Raw genomic sequence first — 23517 nt, forward strand, 5'->3', positions numbered from 1 at the left:
ATTAGTGTTATTAACATTTCTGTAATTTTTTAATTGTTATTTGTGAGGACATTGATGGCCGTGACTCTCATAGAAGAAAATGAAGCATTTGAGACAGTTGTGTAGCTATTGTCACACACAACAGCAAAAACTGATGATTTTCTCAACTAGATGAAAGACTTTTTAATTCAGATGATAAACGGCTTGATTTGGGTTCTTAATTAAATGGGAGAATGGAAAAACTAGAAAAGGAAATGGAATGAGGATTAAAACATGCACAAGATTGAGATGTTGTGTAGACTTGATGGAAGAAAAGGTAGAAAGCAAAGTTGAGCATTTATATCCAGTTTGGTGTAGAATATTCTAGTGAATATAGTACAAATATTACAGAAAGAAGTAATAGACACAAATGGTAATTTAGAGCAAGTCAAAACTAAGAATGTTGAAATGCTTTTGGTATTTTGAAATTAATTGGAACTGTGATTGTGCAAATTGGATGTATGGGATCCTCAGGTAAGGAAAGAACTGAATTTGATAGACAATAAATTACATGTTTATGTTAATACTGTACAATCTGAGGTAAGAACCTCATTATATAACAGTGGGTTCACATCCCCCTGCGGGTCCGGTGTAAGAATAGGCCCGAGGTATTCCTGCCTGTCGTAAGAAGCGACTAAAAGGAGTTTCAACCGTTTCGGCCTTTCATGTGATGGTCCCCCTTGGGGTTTGACCTCCATTTTTCAAAATTCTACAGAAGTATGAGCCTTTTGGGGAAGGACGCCTTACGTGGTGTACCACTAGTCCTCAGTGCACTAAGTCCTTGGCACTCAGCATTGTACCGGCGTTGTAACCATACCCACTATTCCTCAAATTGGGCCTAAACGCCTGATGGGTTGTACAAGTTACGCCCATAGTGCGTCCCCATCTGCACCTACGATCATGATGGACTTTCCATGGCACCAGAAATCCAGCACGGTAGCCAGCCCGTTATGGTGGGGTCGTCATGTACGCTCTAGGTTGTAGCCCCCTGACAACACAGGGATCGTACTGCCGATACCTGAGCTGCACCCTCCCCACGTCGGCCAAGGAGTAGATGCCCGTCTCCTTGGGGCATCAGGACTCCCGGCAACGGTCATCCTGCCAGGTGGCCCTTGCTGAGGCTGGGTGGCACCTGTGGGGAGAGCCCCTGGTCGGAGTGGGTGGTATTGGGGCGGACGTTTCGCAGATGAAACGTCAACACGTATCAGGTCGCTCTGCGGCCGAGTCTTTCAAACGGAAAGGTACTGTCTCTAGTTTTGGTTCTCCTGCCCTTTCCCCCTTGGCCACTCACTGGGAGGAGGGACAGGCCCGCCGGCTTGGGGCGAAGTACTTCCCCCGCTATTTGGTCTGTTCTCGAACAGATGGGGGGACGTTCGCCACCTCCAAGCCCATGTTCTTTGTTCAGCACATTGAGGACATCTTTGGGGAAATCGAGGCTCTCAGTAAGATGCGTTCGGGGTCCGTTCTTATCAAGACCACCTCCACCACACAGTCGGCGGCGCTCCAGGCGTGCGACCGCCTAGGGGATATCCCAGTGTCCATTGTCCCGCATCTGGCACTAAATAAGACGCAGGGGGTTATTTTTCATCGGGACCTCCTGCTGCAATCTGATGAGGAGCTCAGGGCCAACCTGGAGCGCCAAGGCGTGCATTTCGTCCGGCGAGTCCAGCGCGGCCCCAAAGACCGTCACATCGACACCGGGGCCTTTATCCTCGCCTTCGAGGGGGACGTTCTCCCGGAGAAGGTAAAGGTGATGTGCTACCGGTGCGACGTGCGACCTTATGTCCCGCCTCCTATGCACTGTTTTCGGTGTTTGCGCTTTGGGCACATGTTGTCACGGTGTGAGGCTGAGCCCCTTTGTGGCGACTGTGGATGTCTTCTTCGTGAGGAACATACATGCACCCCACCACCTCGGTGCGTTAATTGTCCTGGCATCCACTCGCCTAGATCCTCAGACTGCCCCGCATATCAGAAGGAGAAGATGATACAAGAACTCAAAACTTTGGATCGTCTCTCTTATTCTGAGGCCAGGAAGTAGTATGACCGCCTCCATCCCGTGCCGTTGACCACTTCGTTTGCCTCAGTTGTGTCCACTCCTTCCGCGGTATCCTCACCCCTATCCTGTCCCCCCTCCACCTCCTCCGCCCATCAGGGGGCTCTGCCTCCACCTCCCAAATCCCTCCCTTCCAAATCCTCCTCCCCCGTGGCACCTGCCCCCTCTGCCCCAGGGGCCACCCTTCCTCCTCCTCCTCTCCCCCCTGCCACCTGAGAAGCGATCCTCTTCTCAGGCGTCCATCGGGGCAACGTTCCGGACCCCAGCTTCCGAGGTCCGGCGTTCCAAAACGGACCCCGCGCGTGAGGACCTCCTTTGGGTCCAGCCCACCATCCCTGTGCCTCCTCGGACTTCCAAGAAGGCCCCCAAGAAGAAGTCTCTATCCCCCTCTCCACCCCGGCGCGTTTCGTCTGACGCTCCATCCGTGAGTCGCTGCTCCTGGCCGTCCTCAGTTTCGCCGGGACGCTCTGCTGCCAGGCGCTCAGCTGGCCTCTCGTCGGCAAATGATGATGCCCCTCCTACACCACCAGGGACAGCGGCCGCAGCTGGCGACGACTCGATGGAACAGGATCCGCCTCCCGCCGGCTGTAGCGTTGTTCCCTCGAAACCTGGCCCTCCGCGGCCGTCGAGGTGACCAGCTCTTCCCCCGTCTTGTTCCCCCTCTTTTTTGACTAGCGATGGCCTTGTTACATTGGAACATAAGAGGTATTCGATCTAATCGGGAGGAATTACAACTGCTCCTCCACCTGCACTGTCCGCTCGTCCTTGGTCTCCAGGAAACCAAGTTGCGCCCGACTGACCGTATTGCCTTTACCCATTATACCTCGGAGCGGTATGACCTCACCCCTGTGGACGGTATCCCAGCTCATGGTGGGGTCATGTTGCTCGTTCGGGACGATGTCTATTACCATCCCATCCCATTGACCACCCCACTCCAAGCAATAGCTGTCCGTATTACTCTTTCTGCTTTTACTTTTTCAGTTTGTACCATCTACACTCCATCGTCATCCGCTGTTAGTCGGGCTGACATGATGCACCTGATTGTTTAGCTTCCCCCGCCGTTTTTATTGTTTGGCGACTTCAATGCCCATCATCCCCTTTGGGGCTCTCCTGCATCCTGTCAAAGAGGCTCACTCTTGGCGGATGTCTTCAACCTTCTCAATCTTGACTGCCTCAATACTGGTACCCCGACTTTCCTCTCGGACTCTACTCATACCTACTCCCACTTGGACCTCTCGCTCTGTTCTACCACTCTTGCCCGTCGGTTCGAGTGGTATGTCCTTTCTGACACCTATTTGAGCGACCACTTCCCCTGTGTCGTTCGTCTCCTGCACCACACCCCATCCCCACGTCCTTCGAGCTGGAACATACCGAAAGCTGACTGGGGACTTTACTCCTCCCTGGCGACCTTTCCGGACCACGATTTTCTCAGTTGTGACAGTCAGCTCGAATACCTCACGGCTGTTATCATCAATGCTGCCGAACAGCCCATTCCTCGTACTACCTCTTCTTCACGTCGCGTTTCCGTCCCCTGGTGGAACGAGGCTTGTAGAGACGCTATCCGTGCTCGACGACATGCTTTACGCACCTTTCGCCGCCATCCTACGTTGGCGAATTGTATTGGATACAAACGTCTCTGAGCGCAATGCCGTAGAGTCATCAAAGACAGCCAAAAAACTTGTTGGGCCTCTTTCACCAGCTCCTTTAACAGTTTTACTCCCTCTTCTGTCGTATGGGGTGGCCTGCGCCGGCTGTCGGGCATTAAGGCCCACTCCTCGGTACCTGGCCTGACCTCAGGTAATGAGGTCCTCGTTGATCCTGTGGCTGTCTCCAACGCCTTCGGCCGGCTTTTCGCAGAGGTTTCAAGCTACGCCCATTACCACCCTGCCTTTCTTCCCAGGAAAGAGGCTCAGCGACCTTCCTTCCACTCGCTGAATCTGGAAACTTATAATGCCCCCTTTACTATGCGGGATCTCGAACGTGCACTTGCACTGTCCCGGTCCTCTGCTCCGGGGCCAGATGCCATTCACGTTCAGATGCTGGCACACCTTTCTCTGGCGGGCAAAAGCTTCCTTCTTCGTACCTACAATCGCGTCTGGACCGAAGGTCAGGTCCCCATGCGTTGGCGTGACGCCGTCGTTGTTCCTATACCCAAACCCGGGAAGGATAGACACCTTCCTTCTAGTTACCGCCCCATTTCTCTTACAAGCTGTGTCTGTAAGGTGATGGAGCGCATGGTTCATGCTTGGTTAGTTTGGATTCTTGAATCTCGAAGGCTACTTACCAATGTCCAATGCGGCTTTCGTCGCCGCCGCTCTGCTGTTGACCACCTTGTGACCTTGTCGACATTCATCATGAACAACTTTTTGCGACGGCGTCAAACGGTAGCCGTGTTCTTCGATTTGGGGAAGGCTTATGATACCTGTTGGAGAGGAGGTATCCTCCGCACTATGCACAGGTGGGGCCTACGCGGTCGCCTGCCCCTGTTTATTGATTCCTTTTTAACGGATCGAAAGTTTAGGGTACGTGTGGGTTCCGTATTGTCCGACGTCTTCCTCCAGGAGAACGGAGTGCCTTAGGGCTCCGTCTTGAGCGTAGCCCTTTTTGCCATCGCGATCAATCCAATTATGGATTGCATTCCACCTAATGTCTCAGGCTCTCTCTTTGTCGATGACTTCGCGATCTACTGCAGTGCCCAGAGAACATGCCTCCTGGAGCGCTGCCTTCAGCGTTGTCTAGACAGCCTATACTCATGGAGCGTGGCAAATGGCTTCCGGTTCTCTGAAGAGAAGACGCTTTGTATCAACTTTTGGCGATATAAAGTGTTCCTTCCGCCATCCTTACATCTCAGTCCCGTTGTTCTCCCATTCGTGGAAACAACTAAGTTTCTAGGGCTCACGTTGGACAGGAAACTGTGTTGGTCTCCACATGTCTCTTATTTGGCGGCCCGTTGTACACATTCCCTTAATGTCCTCAGAGTTCTTAGCGGTTCATCTTGGGGAGCGGATCGCACTGTCCTGCTTCGCTTGTATCGGTCCATAGTCCGATCGAAGCTGGATTATGGGAGCTTGGTCTACTCGTCTGCTCGGCCATCCCTCTTACGTCGTCTCAACTCCATCCACCATCGGGGTTACGTCTTGCGACCGGAACCTTCTACACTAGTCCTGTCGCGAGTCTTTATGCTGAAGCTGCCGAATTACCATTGACCTACCGGCGCGACGTACTGCTGTGTCGGTATGCCTGCCGGCTGTTGTCTATGCCCGACCACCCCTCTTACCAGTCCTTCTTCGCCGATTCTCTCGACTGTCAGTACGGGTTGTATGTGTCTGCCCTGCTGCCCCCCGAGGTCCGCTTCCGTCGCCTGCTTCAACAATTGGATTTTGCCCTCCCTACCACCTTCAGAGAGGGTGAGAGCCCGACACCACCTTGGCTCCAGGCTCTGGTTCATATATATCTCGACCTCAGCTCACTCCCGAAGGAGGGTACTCCGGCTGCAGTGTATTGCTCACAGTTTGTCGAACTTCGTGCTCGACTTGCCGGTCACACCTTTATTTACACCGATGGCTCCAAAACTGACGATGGTGTCGGCTGTGCCTTTGTCGTCGGGGCCGCCACCTTTAAATACCGGCTCCTCGACCAATGTTCGAGCTTTACGGCCGAGCTTTTTGCTCTCCATCAGGCCGTTCAGTATGCCCGCCGCCACCGCCATTCATCGTATGTACTCTGCTCTGACTCACTCAGTGCTCTTCAGAGCCTTGGAGCTCCCTATCCGGTCCATCCCTTAGTTCAATGGATACAGCAGTCCCTCCATTCTTTCGCTGATAATGGTTCTCCTGTCAGCTTTCTGTGGTTTCCCGGACATGTAGGAGTGCCTGGGAATGAGGCTGCGGATGCTGCAGCCAAGGCTGCAGTCCTCTTGCCTCGGCCAGCCTCCCATTGTGTCCTGTCATCTGACGTTCTTGGGGATGTTTGTAAGAGGCTTGATCGTTGTGGGGGGTGCTTGGTCATCCCTCCAAGGAAACAAGCTCCGGGCAGTAAAACCGCTCCCAACTGCTTGGACAACCTCCTCCTGACCATCTCGGCGAGAGGAGGTCCTTCTGACCAGGTTGCGGATTGGGCATTGCCGGTTTAGCCACCGCTACCTGCTCTCCGGTGACCCAGCCCCGCAGTGCCCTTGTGGTCAGGCATTAACAGTGCGCCATGTTTTATTGTCGTGTCGCCGCTTTAGTCAATCTCGTGTTGTCCTGTCCCTGCCATCTACTTTACCGGATATTTTAGCTGATGACGCTCGAGCAGCTGCTAGTGTTCTGCGTTTTATAACTTTGAATGGCTTGTCCAAAGACATCTAACCTTTTTACTTATTTTATCTACATCTTTGTTAGGTCTTTCTGGTGTCCCCCCCTCCCCTTGAGTTTTACTAGATTCCATGTGCTCTAACAACAGTGACTGGGCGCTAATGACCTCAGTAGTTGAGCGCCCTTAAACCCCACCAAAAAAAAAAAAAAAAAAAAGCGGGTTCACATATCAGTTATTGAGGAAACTCTGAATGTGTGTGACATGAGGCAAGCAAAGAATTAGGATTTGTGTTTTGATCACATAAGTGTATATTTTTAGACTAGCACAGAAAATACTGGGAACATACAGTACATGTCAGAAATTCAAAGTATTTACTTCACATACACACATTATTTTATAACCAATAATAACAGGAAGCATTTGGGATCTTGTGGTTGTGGACCTGTTTGGTCCACTGCCTCTTGGTTGGGGAGCAATGGCATACATTTTTGTAATAGTACCAGAAATGCATACAACGAATATTGAAGTGTGTTTATTCAGGGAAGGAGAGAAACAGAAGAAAATATGGGCAATGGCACCCACGTGCAATTGAAAGTGGGAGATTTAATCCTTGTTAAGTCACAAATGTAGCATAAAAAGTGAGAAATTAATTGGAAGGATCAAGGGAAGATTTAGCATACAACATGTAAATTTGTTTTATGTGACAGTATTATGAAAAGTTCAATAGAAAATCCAGGATGGAATGTGACGATATAATGAAAAGGGAAGTAGTTACTCATCATACAGCTGAGTCGCAGATAGGCACAACTTTCCTTTTATAATAGTGTTATGAAAATGATAGTTGCTGTTCATCATATAGCGGAGACCCTTTGTGCACGTGATAGGGGCCAGCATCAACAATTACAGTGTACTGCGATAGATTATGTTATCTGAAAACTCCTGAAGAGTTGTAGCATTATTTAATATTGTGGTCTGGGAACCACATTTTTCTTTTTATTTACCTTTTAAGGGGTAGGCACTGATAATGGTGTATATTGGTGAAGAGTAAAGGAATGAAGACTCGTGGAGCTTCTACAAATAATTACCATGGCCATAGTACCCTGTGTCCTCTGTGGAGGGAAGTACTTTTTTTCCTTATTACGACTAAGTACCAATTTATGGTTGGAATTAAGCCCATGTAGGAGAGTCTACCAGGAATGGTAATGCTATTGTTGGCAATGCCGGAGGAAATAGAACATCCTGTGGGAGTTTTCCTCTGTGGGAGACTTGTTCTAAATTGATGACTACATCAGACCCCTGAAAACTATCTGGGTTGAGCTTAGTAGTGTATATTTTTATTTATTTTTATAGATTTGATTTTTTCATAGATTTTTGTTTGATACATGGTGACAACCGGTAAGGGTTCATACTATTCTCTACAGGGTGTTAACTTTAATATGGTATAGATATTGTACAAAGAGACTGTACTGTTTGGAATTTTCTGAGTGATAACATGGTTGGGATGGTATAATTTTTAAGGATGGTTAGCTTAACTATAGCGTAAGAAGTCAAGCTTATTCTAATTTTTGCCAAAGCCAGTAAATTCAAGAATGGGCTGCATGTATTGCTAGTTGTCTAAAAGGTCTGTCCTATATAGGGTGTCCCAGGAGGAACAGTCAGTATTCAGGGACATGACAGGAACATTCATTCAAAGCCAAAAAGTCTACTAAACATGGGCTCTAAAATGCATACCTTAAGAGTTAGGAGCACTTGTTCAGTAGAATAGATGTGTTTTCGAGTAGCAAAGATGCCCATGTGTTCTTGCTCTTAAGGTATGCACTTCAGAGCCCATGTTTACTAGACTTTTTGTCTCTAATGATTACTCCTCCAGGAACACCCTATACTGAGATATTTTGACATAAGCATAACCAGTACCATTGAAGTTCATATAGCTTTTTAACTGATGATGATGATGAACACACAATCTAAAACATATGTAAACTTACCTGGTGAAATTCGTAAGCTAGTCACTTTCAAAAACAAAGCAAAAATGTTGTTTTGAATGAATTAGTAATTACTTAATGAAAAAGTAAACTTCAGTATTTGTTGTACAAATGAAAAGAGTGATTCTTCTTACAATATTTTGTATTTTAATTAGATGGCCCAGGAAACAGAAACAGGCTTATGTGGGGCAGCAGATACTATGTGATCAAAAGTATCCGGACACCCCCCAAAACATATGTTTCACATATTAGGTGCATTGTGCTACCGCCTACTGCCAGGTACTCCATATCAGTGACCTCAGTAGTCATTAGACATCATGAGAGAGCATAACTCACAGAGTTCGAACGTGGTCACGTGATTGGGTGTCACTTCTGTCATATGTCTATACGCGAGATTTCAACACTCCTAAACATCCCTGCGTCCACTGTTTCCAATGTGGTAGTGAAGTGGAAATGTGAAGGGACACGTACAGCACAAAAGCGTACAGACTGCCAGAGACAACTGATAGCTGAAGAGCATCATAATGTGGAATAGGCTGACATCTATCCAGACCATCACACAGAAATTGCAAACTGCATCGGGATCCACTGCAAGTACTATGACAGTTAGGCGGGAGGTGAGAAAACTTGGATTTCATGGTCGAATGGCTGCTCATAAGCCACACTTCATGCTGGTAAATGCCTTGCTTGGTGTAAGGAGCAAAGTGACAAAAAGCAGATTTCAGAGTACCTGATGGCTCAACACAAAAGTTTTTCTCAAGTACAGATAGTGTTGAGAATCAGTGGACAAAGTTCAAAACCATCGTACAATATGTGTTAGATGAGTATGTGCCAAGCAAGATCATAAGAGATGGAAAAGAGCCACCGTGGTACAACAACAGAGTTAGAAAACTGCTGCGGAAGCAAAGGGAACTTCACAGCAAACATAAACGTAGCCAAAGCCTTGCAGACAAACAAAAATTACGCGAAACGAAATGCTGTGTGAGGAGGGCTATGTGAGAGGCGTTCAATGAATTCAAAACTAAAGTTCTATGTACTGACTTGGCAGAAAATCCTAAGAAATTTTGGTCTTATGTCAAAGCGATAGGTGGATCAAAGCAAAATGTCCAGACACTCTATGACCAAAATGGTACTGAAACAGAGGATGACAGACTAAAGGCCGAAATACTAAATGTCTTTTTCCAAAGCTGTTTCACAGAGGAACACTGCACTGTAGTTCCTTCTCTAGATTGTCGCACAGATGACAAAATGGTAGATATCGAAATAGACAACAGAGGGATAGAGAAACAATTAAAATCACTCAAGAGGAAAGGCCGCTGGACCTGATGGGATACCAGTTCGATTTTACACAGAGTACGAGAAGGAACTTGCCCCCCTTCTTGCAGTGGTGTACCGTAGGTCTCTAGAAGAACGTAGTGTTCCAAAGGATTGGAAAAGGGCACAGGTCATCCCCATTTTCAAGAAGGGACGTCGAACAGATGTGCAGAACTATAGACCTATATCTCTAACGTCTATCAGTTGTAGAATTTTGGAACACGTATTATGTTCGAGTATAATGACTTTTCTGGAGACTAGAAATCTACTCTGTAGCAATCAGCATGGGTTTCGAAAAAGATGATCGTGTGAAACCCAGCTCGCACTATTCATCCACGAGACTCAGAGGACCATAGACACGGGTTCCCAGGTAGATGCCGTGTTTCTTGACTTTCACAAGGCGTTCGATAAAGTTCCCCACAGTTGTTTAATGAACAAAGTAAGAGCATATGGACTATCAGACCAATTGTGTGATTGGATTGAAGAGTTCCTAGATAACAGAACACAGAATGTCATTCTCAATGGAGAGAAGTCTTCCGAAATAAGAGTGATTTCAGGTGTGCCGCAGGGGAGTGTTGTAGGACCGTTGCTATTCACAATATACATAAATGATCTTGCGGATGACATCGGAAGTTCACTGAGGCTTTTTGCTGATGATGCTGTGGTATATCGAGAGATTCTAACAATGGAAAATTGTACTGAAATGCAGGAGGATCTGCAGCGAATTGATGCATGGTGCAGGGAATGGCAATGTAGACAAGTGTAATGTGCTGCAAATACATAGAAAGAAAGATCCCTTATCATTTAGCTACAATATAGCAGGTCAGCAACTGGAAGCAGTTAATTCCATAAATTATCTGGGAGTACGCATTAGGAGTGATTTAAAATGGAATGATCATATAAAGTTGATCATCGGTAAAGCAGATGCCAGACTGATATTCATTGGAAGAATCCTAAGGAAATGCAATCCGAAAACAAAGGAAGTAGGTTACAGTACGATTGTTCGCCCACTGCTTGAATACTGCTCAGCAGTGTGGGATCCGTACCAGATAGGGTTGATAGAAGAGATAGAGAAGATCCAACGGAGAGCAGTGCGCTTCATTACAGGATCATTTAGTAATCGCGAAAGCGTTACAGAGATGATAGATAAACTCCAGTGGAAGACTCTGCAAGAGAACCGCTCAGTAGCTTGGTACGGGCTTTTGTTGATCTTTCGAGAACATACCTTCGCCAAGGAGTCAAGCAGTATATTGCTTCCTCCTACGTATATCTCACGAAGAGACCATGAGGATAAAATCAGAGAGATTAGAGCCCACACAGAGGCATACCGACAATCCTTCTTTCCACGAACAATACGAGACTGGAATAGAAGGGAGAACCGATAGAGGTACTCAAGGTACCCTCCGCCACACACCGTCAGGTGGCTTGCGGAGTATGGATGCAGATGTAGATGTAGATGTAGATGTAGACGTAGATGTAGACGTAGATGTAGATGTAGATGCAGATGAACATTGGACTACTGAACAGTGGAAAAACGTTGCCTGGAGTGATGAATCACAGTACACAATGTGACAGTCCGATGGTAGGGTGCGGGTATGGCGAATGCCCAGTGAATGCCATCTGTCTGCATGTGTAGTGTCAACAGTAAAATTTGGAGGCTGTGGTGTTATGATGTGGTCGTGTTTTACCCTTGTTGTTTTGCATAGCACTATCACAGCACAGACCTACACTGATGTTTTAAGTACATTCTTGCTTCCCACTGTTGAAGAGCTATTCAGGGATGGCGATTGCATCTTTCAACATGATCAAGAACCTGTTCATATTGTATGGCCTGTGGTGGAGTCGTTACACAACAATAACATCCCTGTAATGGACTGGCCTGCAGAGTCCTGACCTGAATCTTATAGAATACCTTTGGGGTGCTTTGGAACGCCGACTTCATGCCAGGTCTCGCCAACCGACATCAGTACCTCTCCTCAGTGCAGCACTCTGTGAAGAATGGGCTGCCATTCTCCAAGAAATCTTCCAGCACCTGATTGAATGGATGCCTGTGAGAGTGGAAGCTGTCACCAAGGCTAAGGGTGGGCCTACAGCATATTGAATTCTAGCATTACAGATGGAGGGCGCCATGAATTTGAAAGTCATTTTCAGTCAGGTGTCCGGATACTTTTGATCACATAGTGTATGTGGGGCTACAGGATTCGGCTGTTTTCTCATAAACATTACAGGTGTGAAATTTTCCATATCTGTGTTGTCTATAAATGAGCAAGTGTATGTAAACTAATTTTATCATCATTTTAATAATATTTAAAAGCACAAAAACTGTTTTTTAAATATTGGTGGTATCCTGTGTATGTTCATATGTTTGTTTTATGTTTCTATTATTTGTTTCAAATACTGCTTGGGTGGCATGTGGAAGACAGAATTTGACACCAGAAATTCCTTTCACATCAGGTGCTCCATTGTGCTACCCACACCAATGGAGTGCCAAGGAGGACTTCGATGAAGATTCAACTCAACAAAACTGTTAATTAATGAATGAACAAAATCTTGTAAAACTTGTAGTTTAGTATGGTATTAGCTACTGCTCATACCAGTTACCTGTATTCACCTTTTAAAAATGGTGGAAGTGATATGGACATAATAATGAGAGAAGATGATAAAACACTAATTTATTATGCTTAAAGTGTTTGCTATTGAATTTGTTGAAAAGTAAAGTTGCAGTAATCAGAGAAATGAGATAATGGCAGAAGTATGAATAAGATAAATATTATCCAATTGTTGGTTTAAAAAAATCAGAAAGGAGAAGAGCCATATTTAAAAGAAAATACTTACCTCTTTGATTTCAACTCTTTGCTATGTGATGTAGTTCTTTTTTTGAATTTGTGCTTTTTAACTGCATAAATAATGTCCATTTCACAACCCTTCACTCATGTTATGCACACATTCCCTTTTTATGCACCTTTCATCATTTTCTCCAAAATAATGTAGTATGTGTTTACTTTGAAATACGTTAACTATAATTTATGCGTGAGAAGAGAGACATAAATATCTTAATATCTACTACTAAAGAGAAACATAATCTACTAATAATGGAATGTTAGATGCTGATCTTATTAATTTTTTCCTTTTGCTTTCCTACTGGGTAAATTGGGGGTTTATTAACCTTACGTTGAATCAAAGTGAAGATAATTATAAGTGTCAGTGATGAGAAGAGGGAGTGGAGTAAGATCTTTACTATCAATTATACACTCCTGGAAATGGAAAAAAGAACACATTGACACCGGTGTGTCAGACCCACCATACTTGCACCGGACACTGCGAGAGGGCTGTACAAGCAATGATCACACGCACGGCACAGCGGACACACCAGGAACCGCGGTGTTGGCCGTCGAATGGCGCTAGCTGCGCAGCATTTGTGCACCGCCGCCGTCAGTGTCAGCCAGTTTGCCGTGGCATACGGAGCTCCATCGCAGTCTTTAACACTGGTAGCATGCCGCGACAGCGTGGACGTGAATCGTATGTGCAGTTGACGGACTTTGAGCGAGGGCGTATAGTGGGCATGCGGGAGGCCGGGTGGACGTACCGCCGAATTGCTCAACACGTGGGGCGTGAGGTCTCCACAGTACATCGATGTTGTCGCCAGTGGTCGGCGGAAGGTGCACGTGCCCGTCGACCTGGGACCGGACCGCAGCGACGCACGGATGCACGCCAAGACCGTAGGATCCTACGCAGTGCCGTAGGGGACCGCACCGCCACTTCCCAGTAAATTAGGGACACTGTTGCTCCTGGGGTATCGGCGAGGACCATTCGCAACCGTCTCCATGAAGCTGGGCTATGGTCCCGCAAACTGTTAGGCCGTATTCCGCTCACGCCCCAACATCGTGCGGCCCGCCTCCAGTGGTGTCGCGACAGGCGTGAATGAAGGGACGAATGGAGACTTGTCGTCTTCAGCGATGAGAGTCGCTTCTGCCTTGGTGCCAATGATGGTCGTGTGCGTGTTTGGCGCCGTGCAGGTGAGCGCCACAATCAGGACTGCATACGACCGAGGCACACAGGGCCAACACCCGGCATCATGGTGTGGGGAGCGATCTCCTACACTGGCCGTACACCACTGGTGATCGTCGAGGGGACACTGAATAGTGCACGGTACATCCAAACCGTCATCGAACCCATCGTTCTACCATTCCTAGACCGGCAAGGGAACTTGCGGTTCCAACAGGACAATGCACGTCCGCATGTATCCCGTGCCACCCAACGTGCTCTAGAAGGTGTAAGTCAACTACCCTGGCCAGCAAGATCTCCGGATCTGTCCCCCATTGAGCATGTTTGGGACAGGATGAAGCGTCGTCTCACGCGGTCTGCACGTTCAGCACGAACGCTGGTCCAACTGAGGCGCCAGGTGGAAATGGCATGGCAAGCCGTTCCACAGGACTACATCCAGCATCTCTACGATCGTCTCCATGGGAGAATAGCAGCCTGCATTGCTGCGAAAGGTGGATATACACTGTACTAGTGCCGACATTGTGCATGCTCTGTTGCCTGTGTCTATGTGCCTGTGGTTCTGTCAGTATGATCATGTGATGTATCTGACCCCAGGAATGTGTCAATAAAGTTTCCCCTTCCTGGGACAATGAATTCACGGTGTTCTTATTTCAATTTCCAGGAGTGTATTTCTTGTAGTAGCACAGATTGTACAATGCCATATGCTTGACACTTGACTTATTAGTAAAAAATTATGTAATGAATTCTGGCCAAGTTTAAAGACCCACACTTAAATTAGGTCCTTCCTGATTTGATTTCAAGGAAGAATTCAGTTATGTTCCAAAAATGGTGCTTTGTAAAATGACAGAAATCAGGGTGTACCCAATAGAAATAATGACATAAGCTTTTAATGTAAGGGTTGCAAAGACATATGAGATATGATTATAAAGTAACGGGACTTATGCTGTCACAGAGTAAGTACGCATGCACCAAAGATAAACAGTCAGTAGGTGTGAAGCATGAAGCTTTCTCAGTTGAATGCAACATCTCTGTTGTCTATGGACAGATAATTGTAGTCGTGGCCTTCTTTTTACGTAAGTTCTCTGATTTTGTTGCACTGGAAAAATGATCACTGTAATAATTGAGTAATAAATTGTCATGAAGTTTCACAAGAAACTTGGAAAAACTGCTTCTGAAACCTATCTTTTATTAAAAGGTGTATGTGGCAAAGATTGTTTATCACATACACAAGTTTTTGAGCAGTTCAAGCATTTCCAAGATGCCCGATAAGACACTGAAGATATCTCACGTTTGGGTTACCCTTCAACATCAATAACGATGAAAATATTAAAAAAAGTAGGTGATATGATTCGATCTGACCCCTGGTTGAGTACTCAATCGATTTCTGAAACTGTAGGAATTGACAAAGGATGCATAAGGTAAATTTTATATAACACATTTAACATGAGAAAAGTGTATGCGAAACTGGTGCCAAAAATACTCACAGTCGAACAGAAAGAAGCTCGGGAAAATATATTGATATTGTCTCGAACGGCATATACCGACTGTGAGAATCGGACGTTCCATGCTACGGGCACATCTCTGTGTCTTACTGAACCAAGGATTTAGTTTTAGAGGAGGAGGAGGAGGAGAGAGATCGTTTTGTTGTGAAACAAAATTATGGTATGTAATCAATGTTCAAATAATTTCTTGCACAAAATAAAATACAATAACTAACATAAAGTATTCAAGGTGTGTGTATCTCCATACCGAATTTAGTTAATTATCACGGTACAGATATTACGAGACATAGATCGCTCGGAGGTGAAGTTTGGAATGATAGTGTGAACCTGCATTTTCCACAGTCAGAATTTGTTGAGAGATTATCTCCAAATTAATGAACTTTAACTTGCTGAATTGTGGGACCTATCATCCAGACTCGTCAAATAACATACCACACAGTTGTGCCAAACGATCTGCATAGCGAGTAAAGGTTTTGGAGATTTCAGGTGGAGCAGATAGTGATGAGGAATTTCTGCGAGATCACAACTGCAGAAGACATCTCTTGCTCTCCTGTGGTATTTAAAATGAAATATTTATATTTTCCATGTTTTCAGGAGATTAAAGATAAAAGGAAATAAGGAACTAAGCCAAACCAACTAAAAGCAATAATTAAAATAAAAACGCACATAAAGAATACTTATTTATAATAATAAATAAATAAACAATATTTTCATTAACTGACCAATAATCTACATCCACACTCTGCAAGCCACCTGACAGTGTGTGGCGGAGGGTACCTTTAGTACCTCTATCGATTCTCCCTATTCCAGTCTCGTATTGTTCGTGGAAAGAAGGATTGTCGGTACGCCTCTGTGTGGGCTCTAATCTCTCTGATTATATCCTCATGGTCGCTTCACGAGATATACGTAGGAGGGAGCAATATTCTGCTTGACTCCTTGGTGAAGGTATGTTCTCGAAACTTCAACAAAACCCGTACTGAGCTACTGAGCGTCTCTCCTGCAGAGTCTTCCACTGGAGTTTATCTATCATCTCTGTAACGCTTTCGCAATTACTAAATGATCCTGTAACGAAGTGCGCTGCTCTCCATTGGATCTTCTCTCTCTCTCTCTCTCTCTCTCTGTCTCTCTCTCTCTCCCCCCCCCCCCCCCCCCCCCCCAAATCAACCCTATCTGGTACTGATCCCACACTGGTGAACAGTATTCAAGTAGTGGGCGAACAAGTGTACTGTAACCTACTTCCTTTGTTTTCGGATTGCATTTCCTTAAGATTCTTCCAATGAATCTCAGTCTGGCATCTGCTTTACCGACGATCAACTTTCTATGATCATTCCACTCCTAATGCGTACTCTCAGATAATTTATGGAATTAACTGCTTCCAGTTGCTGACCTGCTATATTGTAGCTAAATGATAAGGGATCTTTCCCCATAATTAATATGTTAAACTGGGTTACTGAAGATCAAACTATTGATCAACATTACTGCTTTGAGGTTCTTTCTCAACTCTGTGAGAAAATAAGAAGGGAAACAAACCTAAGTTGTGGAAGAACAAGTCATGGGTTCTGCATCAAGACGACACACTGGATCATACTGCATTGTCTGTTAAGAGGCCTCTAGTGAAGTACATCATCCCATTGTTAGAGCACACACCTTATTCACCTGTACTAGCACCATGTGGCTTTTATCTATTCCGTAAGTCAAATCTGCATTACAAGGAACAATATTTCAGTCTCTTGAAGCAGTGAAACAAAAAATGGCACGCGTCGTGAAGGAGCTCATAGAGGAATACTTCTGGCACTGTTTCCATCAATGGAAAATTCACATGGAACATTGTAGGGGTAGAGGAGGGGAGTATACTGAGCGTGATATGTGTGTTTTTTAAATAAAATTCTTTTCAGCCATAGTTTATTTTATAGTCACACCTCTTATGTTCTGATTCAGCAGCTGAAGAGAAAAAGGAGTCCAGTAACGTCCCAGCATGATTCAAAGTGAGAAGCTGGAAACAATAGCATCTGCAGTATGTGAGCTTAAATGGGGAAACATTAAATTAAATCATCAGATAGAGCAAAATATCAAAACAGTGGAAACGGTAGGGAAAGGGGGGGGGGGGGGGGGGAGCAAACTATTAAAATGAATAAAGCTACTTCTCTTTCCTATTGGAGCTAAATAAATGCTGCAATTGGAATAATAAGGGAGCACGTAACTTTCTGGATGTTGTATATTTTTCTATACATCTTTTACTCTTCTTATTAGCATTGTGTGTGCATCTATATTTAAAATAATCCTAACTTAAATTATGTAGAGAGATATTTAATGAGGTTCATTTTAATTGCACTTGAACATCTCAGATACTTTTTTTTATTTTGCTGTCAAATGTGTGTGCAGTAGAGTAATGATTCCACAAAGGATCATCTAACAGCATTCAATTGATTTGGATCACATGAATAATATGATAGTGCATAAAATATATACTAGAATTAAATTTTAGAAAACTGAATGTAGTGCCTTGTACAAGTCATTATGCATTCAGATCTAGTCGGGGATTGCTGCTGACCCACTGCATTGTCTGCAGTGCAGGTAGGTAAGCAGTCGGTCAAATACTGTTCCCCATAAAGTGACCCATCAAGACTGTCATCTTGTCGATGCTTATGGTGGCACAGTGTCAACGTCTCGATTGTACATCACAGTCTACCTTTGTTGCTTCCTTTAATCCCATTTATAATATAAGAAAGAAGTTTCTTCTCCATTTCTTAGTAATTCATTTTTTGCAGTGAAGTCATTCTGTTATACTGAAAATTAACAAAATTTGTATCTATGATTTTTTCCACTTCCAAGAGACTTTCTGTGGTTGGTTGGTTGATGTGGGAGGAGGGGGCCAAACAGTGAGGTCATCGGTCCCATTGGATTAGGGAAGGATGGGGAAGGAAGTTTGCCGTGCCCTTCAGAGGAACAATCTCAGCATTTGCTTGAAGCGATTTAGGGAAAATGTGGAAAACCTAAATAAGGATGGTCAGACATGGGTTTGAACTGTCGTCGTCCTGAATGCGAGTCCAGTGTGTCAACCATTGTGCCACCTCACTCATTTCTCCCTGTGGTGTAAAATTAATGTAATATAGAAGCAGAAAAAGAATATTTTACCATTACCAATGAACGCCGCCCGCACGCTCGCGCGCGCCCACCCACACACACACCCACACCCACACCCACACACACACACACACACACACACACACACACACACACACAGCATTCATTCACAGTTATTTTTGTGTGTAATCTCAACATGAGACACAAAACGAAAATTCCAGTAATGTTTTCTCAATGTGGGCCCTTTCAGACTACGTCAGGTGCTGATAATGTTGTCTCATACAAGTACCTGCTATGTCCTTCACAGTGATCACTCAACATTGGATGCTGTTCACACCCCTTATATACCTGGCCTGGTAACAACACTAATGCACTCTTGTGGCTGTTCTACCTGTCACAGTGAATTGAAATGCTAATCATTTACATACCTGCCAACATTGCGTATGTGTAGAAAGTTACATTGAAATCTGAGGATGCGTTCTGGGGGCTTAACTTTTATTGTCAGGCTGTATATAATATTATTATAATTGACTCACATTTTGTGCTAGAACTGGTGGTAGAAAGAATAGCAGGTGTTCATTTTACTGTGATATCTATAAAAATCTGTTTCTTAATTTCTGACAACCATGAAGTTATTAGACTTGGCAAAAAAACCAATATGATGAAGATGATGATGTATCTCTATTACATAATAAATTCTTCTATTAGCTTACAGGAGAATGTTTTTGATCCTTTATGTTGTCGTTTGCAGATGGAGCAAAAAGAGCAAAAGGCTGAAAAACGCAGTCAGTCTCGAACATACATAGTTAGAGACAGTTACTGTGGTTCGTGGGTTCCTGTATCCAAAGGGTGGCGCATATTATTTTATGCACCTTGTACAGATGAACATCGTCTTCCTCTTGATCAAGGCGATGTTGTATTAGTTACAAGATGGAGAAGGTTTGTATTAACATGGAGTTTGAGATCATAGTATTTTCTTTAGTTTTTTTTATATTTGTTATTTACAGGTTGCTTGCACGTAATTTACATTTTATAGTGAGTAACAGCACAGTAATAGGTATTGTAAGCTGGAAACAATAATTTAACTGAGGCAAGGTAACCACTCGCCTAACTAATGGATGCTTGGTGCATAGAAACATGTAAAAGCACAGACTCATTAAGAGACTTTCAAGCTACAGCTCTTTTTATAGTGTATACACTCAGTCTCATACAAGCAACCATACAGATACATAAACACACCTATTCTGAGCTTTTGATATCACAGAGTAAGATGTATAGCAACTAGGGTGGAGCATGAAGAACTGCTGTTCAAATAAGGCATGAGAAGGTAATGGGAGACATGATAGTAAGGTAGACACAAGTGGTTGTCAGTATAAGTAGAGAGAGAGAGAGAGAGAGAGAGAGAGAGAGAGAGAGAGAGAGAGAGAGAGAGAGAGAGGGGGGGGGGGGGAGGGGGCGTGAGTCAAAGGTAATGTTGGTAAGGATCGAGCAATGAGAGGAAACTCGTTAAAAATTTTAGGGCATTCACTTCATGAGAATTTCCTGTTGTTGCTACACTGCACCTTGGGAGATGAGTGTTTGTATTATTTCCAGTGTCATGTTCGTGAATTACTTCCCTGATCACACATTCTTTAATGCTGTTCTTGACAAAGAGTGCAGACTCATAGATACACAGATTCATCATTGTTAGCGTCCAAAGCCTGTTAAAAAGAGGATGATAGTGCTCTGTAGGACCATCCTTGCATAGTACAGACTTATTTTTTAAATGTTAATGATATAAGGAGAATGTCCCTATATGAGTAGGACATATGATATATATGACTGAAAGAGTCATACAGAGATACTTATTGCAGACAACATATCTCAGTTTCAATATGAGGTGGGACACTCATGAGATCTTTTTACAGACTTGGTTGATTTGCTCTTCCCAGTTGAGTTTAGCATCAATATGTATTCCGAAGGCTTTGACACATTATCTATATTCTTGGACAGTCCTAACATAAGTTTTTGGGTTTTGTCTGGATTAGAAACAAGTTTATTGGCTGTGCCAATTTAATACAAAGTCAAGAGTTTCTTGCTCAATTTTCTCAAGAGTTGGGATGCTGTGATGTGAAGTAACCGACTGTGATACATAGTGGGGCAGGTGATTAACTGCAACAATGAAAAAGAAGGGACCAAGGACAGAGTCCTGTCGAAAATGTGCGAATTTCTTCTAGGAGGGACTATTTCTAATTGAGAAAAACTGTGTTCTGTTGTTCAATTAGGAAGAAAACACTGCTAATGTAGATAAGGTGCATCATAATACTCTAAATTTGTTAGCAACATTTTAAAAGGAATGCAGTCGAATGCTTTACTTAGTTTGCACAATACCTGTGACACACTTTTCTGATTTTCAAAAGCCATTAAAGTGAGATCAGTTTCCACAACAGCTGCAGTGGTATTTTTACCTGTCCAAAATCCGTACTGATTCTTGCAAAGGAGGTCATAATTTTGAAAATAATTGCTTAATTGAATGTACACGAGTGTTTCAAATATTTTTGAGAATATTGGGACAATAGAAATTTGTCAGTAGTTATGAGAGAGTTGTTTATCAACCTTTTTGAATATGATAATAATTTTAGAGATCTGGTGTTCTGGAAAAACCTCATACTCTAGACATTTTTTAAAACAACTCAGTGGCTTACTTATCAAGTGAACTGTTCGTTTAACAACATAATTAGACATCCAGTTGAAGTCCCTACTTTTGGAATTGAGTGAGTGTAAGGATGTAGAAATGGGATTATCAGTGTTTCAGGCTGTGGGCATGCAAAAGTGGAGGATATCACACTCCCATGTTTTATCTTACCCTGTGGTATACAGTGCCAGTCTTCTGCATCTTTCATTTCATGTGTTTTACTGTCATTTTTTCTCTTTTAGTTCTCATAATCTTTTCTGCAAAATGTTGGGCTTTATTTTGATTTATCTCACACTATAAATTTCTGTCCAAACTTAAGAGAAGTGTCACTAATTGATGTGACTGTGATGCCATTCTGTTTAATGCGTACATAATGTCTCCAATGAACTTCCATTCTGCTGTACTTTTAGTCTTCATCACACACACACACACACACACACACACACACACACACACACAGACAGACAGACAGACAGAGAGAGAGAGAGAGAGAGAGAGAGAGAGAGAGAGAGAGAGGGGGGGGGGGGGGCAGTTTCCCATATGTTACTTTCTTTGCTGGTTCTATGGAGAACCTGTTCATCCCTTATCAGTCCACCTACTTTTCATCATCCTTTTATAGTGCCACATCTCAAATGCTTCAAATTTCTTCTTTTCTGGTTGTGCTCCATACATACATTCCCAGAAATTTCTTTCTCAGATTAAGGCCATTGTTTGATACTAGCAATGCCATCTTCACATATAATGATCTGCTTTTTATGTCTTCCTTCCTTCGTCCATCATGTTATTTTGCTTCCAAAGTAGCGGAATCTTTGTCTACTTCATGGTATCCAGCTTTGATGTAAAGTTTATCGCTAACCTCATGTCAACTACTACTCATTACTTTTGTCTTTCTTCAGTTTACTTTTAATCCACATTCTTCACTCAGTAAATAGTTTGTTCCATCCAACACATCCTATAATTCTTCTTAACTTTTACTTAAGATAGCAATGTCTTTAGTGAATTTTATCATTGATATCCTTTCACCTTGGATTTTAATTCCACTCCTGCTGTACCTTTCTTTTATTTTCAGCATAGCTTAACTGATACTCCTTTGGCATATCCTCAATTTTCTTTTCCATTCTTCAGTATATTATTATTGTTGTTGACAACTTGGATGCCTGAGCTTTTAAGGTGATTGTGTGATACTTCTCGCACTTTCCTGCCCTTGCTATCTTCAGGAATTTGTGTAGGTTATTTTTCTGAAAGTGTGATGGTATGTCTCCAGATCATAGATTCTACACTCCAACTTGAATAGTCACTTGGTTACCACTTCCCCCAATGATTTCAGAAATTCTAATGATATTATCTATCTCTTTTGCCTTATTAAACAATGGAAAATCCAGGCTGGAATGTAACAATTTTATGAAAAGAATAGTTACCCATACAGCGGAGATACTAAGTCGCAGTTCGGACAACAAAAAGCCTGTCACAAAATAAGGTTTCGGCCAGCAAGGCCTTTGTCAGAAACACACACACACGAGACCACAGTCTCCGGCAGCTGGAGCCAGACAGTTTGCCTTATTTGACTGCAGGTTGTTCAAACCTCTGTTACACTCTGATTTTAATATTGGTTCATCTGTGTCTTCCATATTGACTCCCATTTCTTCTTCAATTATATCTCTAGCCCCCCTGCCCCCCACCTGCCTGCCTCCCTCCCTCCCAAAGCCTTCAGTGCACTCTTTGGTTTTTCTGTATGCTGAATGAATCCTTCTGATAACATTTTTTTTTCATGTAATCATTTCACCTTGGCTTTCCTGTGTGATGTGTCAAAAGAAAAGTAACTGCTTGATTTCTGTAATGACATAGAGCATGTATGTACTTGTATTTCCAGAATGGTGACATATTAATTTCCAAGTATTTTTATTGGCTTTGCTTGCACTTCATGAACATCTCTTTCTTTTCATTATTTTTTCTATACTATGAAAAGTAAAGATATCAAGATACTCTTTGCAGTGGAGAGGAAGATTAGTAATTTTATAATCTTCTGCTTTTGTCACCATCACTACCAAATGTTTTGTAATTTTTATTTTATATTTGTTGTTTTTCCCATTTTAACAGCAAAGAGGCATCAGTTTTTGTGGTTGCTTTATTATTTGTACATTGAGTTTAATGTGAATCGATATAATTTACAGATACTGGCTGTTTGGTGAAAAACAGAAAGGGGCCAAGGTAGTTGGACATCGAGGATGGTTCCCCCGCTGTTGTGTTGTTGAATTGGCTGAAGCAATACCAAATGATTTTGATAAGAATAAATAAGTAACCCATTCCAGAAAATGTATCATACTTTTAAAGCATTGATAATATCATTGTGAGGTACTGTGTCTTTTCTCCCTCCCTCCCTCCCTCCCTCCCCCCCCCCTACCTTTTTCCTTTGCCTTCTCTCTCTCTCTCTCTCTCTCTCTCTCTCTCTCTCCCCCCCCCCTCCCCCCATATTTATTTTTCCCTCTTCCTTCCTCTTCTGCCCCTCACCACTCTCATTCTCATTTTGTTATGTGGCATCCTTGTATCAGTGGAGAGCTCCTGAATTAACAATAAATGAAGATTTCATAG

General features: G+C 43.7%; 1 protein-coding gene across 5 annotated transcripts in view; it reads left to right on the forward strand.

Moving 5' to 3' along the window:
- Positions 1-23241, forward strand: part of LOC124801730 (palmitoyltransferase ZDHHC6) — a 118612-nt gene extending 95371 nt beyond the window's left edge. For 3 of the 5 annotated variants that reach the window (XM_047263095.1, XM_047263096.1, XM_047263097.1), the window contains 2 exons: positions 19006-19193; positions 23100-23241. In XM_047263095.1, coding sequence (XP_047119051.1) covers positions 19006-19193; positions 23100-23223 — 312 coding nt within the window. In that variant the 3' untranslated portion in view covers positions 23224-23241. Of the gene's footprint in view, positions 1-12086; positions 12234-12345; positions 12476-19005; positions 19194-23099 lie in introns of those variants that run through there. The other 2 variants (XM_047263098.1, XM_047263099.1) reach the window with 2 other exon arrangements.
- Positions 23242-23517: the final 276 nt, after the last annotated feature.

This window comes from Schistocerca piceifrons, chromosome 1 (genome assembly GCF_021461385.2).
Source record: "Schistocerca piceifrons isolate TAMUIC-IGC-003096 chromosome 1, iqSchPice1.1, whole genome shotgun sequence".
Lineage (NCBI taxonomy): Eukaryota > Metazoa > Arthropoda > Insecta > Orthoptera > Acrididae > Schistocerca > Schistocerca piceifrons.